The sequence below is a fragment of the Ceratina calcarata genome, unplaced genomic scaffold (assembly GCF_001652005.2).
Source record: "Ceratina calcarata isolate Rehan_Ccalc_2016 unplaced genomic scaffold, ASM165200v1 scaffold66.2, whole genome shotgun sequence".
Lineage (NCBI taxonomy): Eukaryota > Metazoa > Arthropoda > Insecta > Hymenoptera > Apidae > Ceratina > Ceratina calcarata.
Window position 1 is genome coordinate 2690 of NW_017177854.1, and position 1251 is coordinate 3940.

The 1251-nt window shown below is 30.4% G+C and overlaps 1 protein-coding gene across 1 annotated transcript in view; it reads left to right on the forward strand.

The window, feature by feature from the left end:
* The window catches only part of LOC108630081 (protein LLP homolog), a 3494-nt gene extending 2528 nt beyond the window's left edge, over window positions 1–966 (forward strand). Inside the window, exons 2-3 of the mRNA XM_018033144.2 lie at window positions 67–237; window positions 644–966. Coding sequence (XP_017888633.1) covers window positions 72–237; window positions 644–900 — 423 coding nt within the window. The 5' untranslated portion in view covers window positions 67–71 and the 3' untranslated portion in view covers window positions 901–966. The remainder of the gene's footprint in view (window positions 1–66; window positions 238–643) is intronic.
* Window positions 967–1251: the final 285 nt, after the last annotated feature.

Genomic DNA, 1251 nt, shown 5'->3' on the forward strand with positions numbered 1-1251 from the left:
TTGCATAAAAGTTTATAGGTTATCTATGTTATTAATTTAATGAGAATGTGTGTTCAACGTTTTCAGATACAATGGCAAAGTCGATACGTAGCAAATGGAAGAGGAAGTGTAGAGCGATTAAAAGAGAACGTTACGGAGCGAAGGAATTGGAAAGATTGAAGAAAACGTTGGGAATCAATGATAATGACAAAAAATCGCAAGACGTTGAAATGTCGGAAATATCAGAAATTGCTACTGGTAAATTTAAGGGGGTAGACTCCAATAGCGCTATAAAACAGAATGTGTTACCTATTAAGTAAAAAATATAGGTTGACACTATTCGATTGTACATCATTATTTCTTAGAGAATCAAGGCAAAGAAGCTCTAATCATTATTCAGTGAGATCATGCCGATTTTTAATAAACTAAATATTACAAAATGAAGCAAAAGTCGTAGTTTAGATTTTAAACAATTTTGTACCAAAATTGTTCTGAATTAAATGAAAACCAAGCGTCCAGCAATGTATCTTAAACTAAACATTAAAACAAATTGTGTCTTGATTCTTCGAGAAATAAATATGTAAAATCGAATGTCGTAAGCCCATATTTTTTTATAAAATAGAGTGAAAATTTATCTTGTATAAAATATTTACTTTCTTTCAAGTTGTCGACGCAAAGAAGATAAAGACCGCGAAGGAGAAGAAGGACACAGAAACAGAGAACATGGAAATAGATGCTGGCAATGGTAGGATATATAACAAAAGGACTTTGTTGGACCAATATGGAAATTACCCAGTGTGGATGAACAATCGTAAAATAGCGAAACACAAAAAAGGCAGGGCGAAGTCGGAAAAGGCGAATAGAAAGTCACACAAGAGATTAACGAGGAGACAGAAAAAAGCAGCAGGTAAAAAAAAATAAACCGAATTAATTCATATTGTAATAAAAAGACGTTTTCCTGAAATAAATCAACTAAATTCCTTCACATTTCTTTCACATTTTATTACGAAGTCGAGTACAAATGATCACGAAGATTATTATTTAAGTTACATTTTTATTACGAATTTAAATATGTAGACTGCGGATTTTTATGTATCTATTGAAAGTACGCATGTTGAGAAAATGTATATAAAACAATTTATATACATTTCTTGTAAATCTCACGTGAAATTCTAGTAATAAAAAGTTTGTATAAATGATTACATTCTTTATAATATGTTTCAGGAAATACGATTTTGCATAATAATCTGCAGTCTATTAATATATAAACGT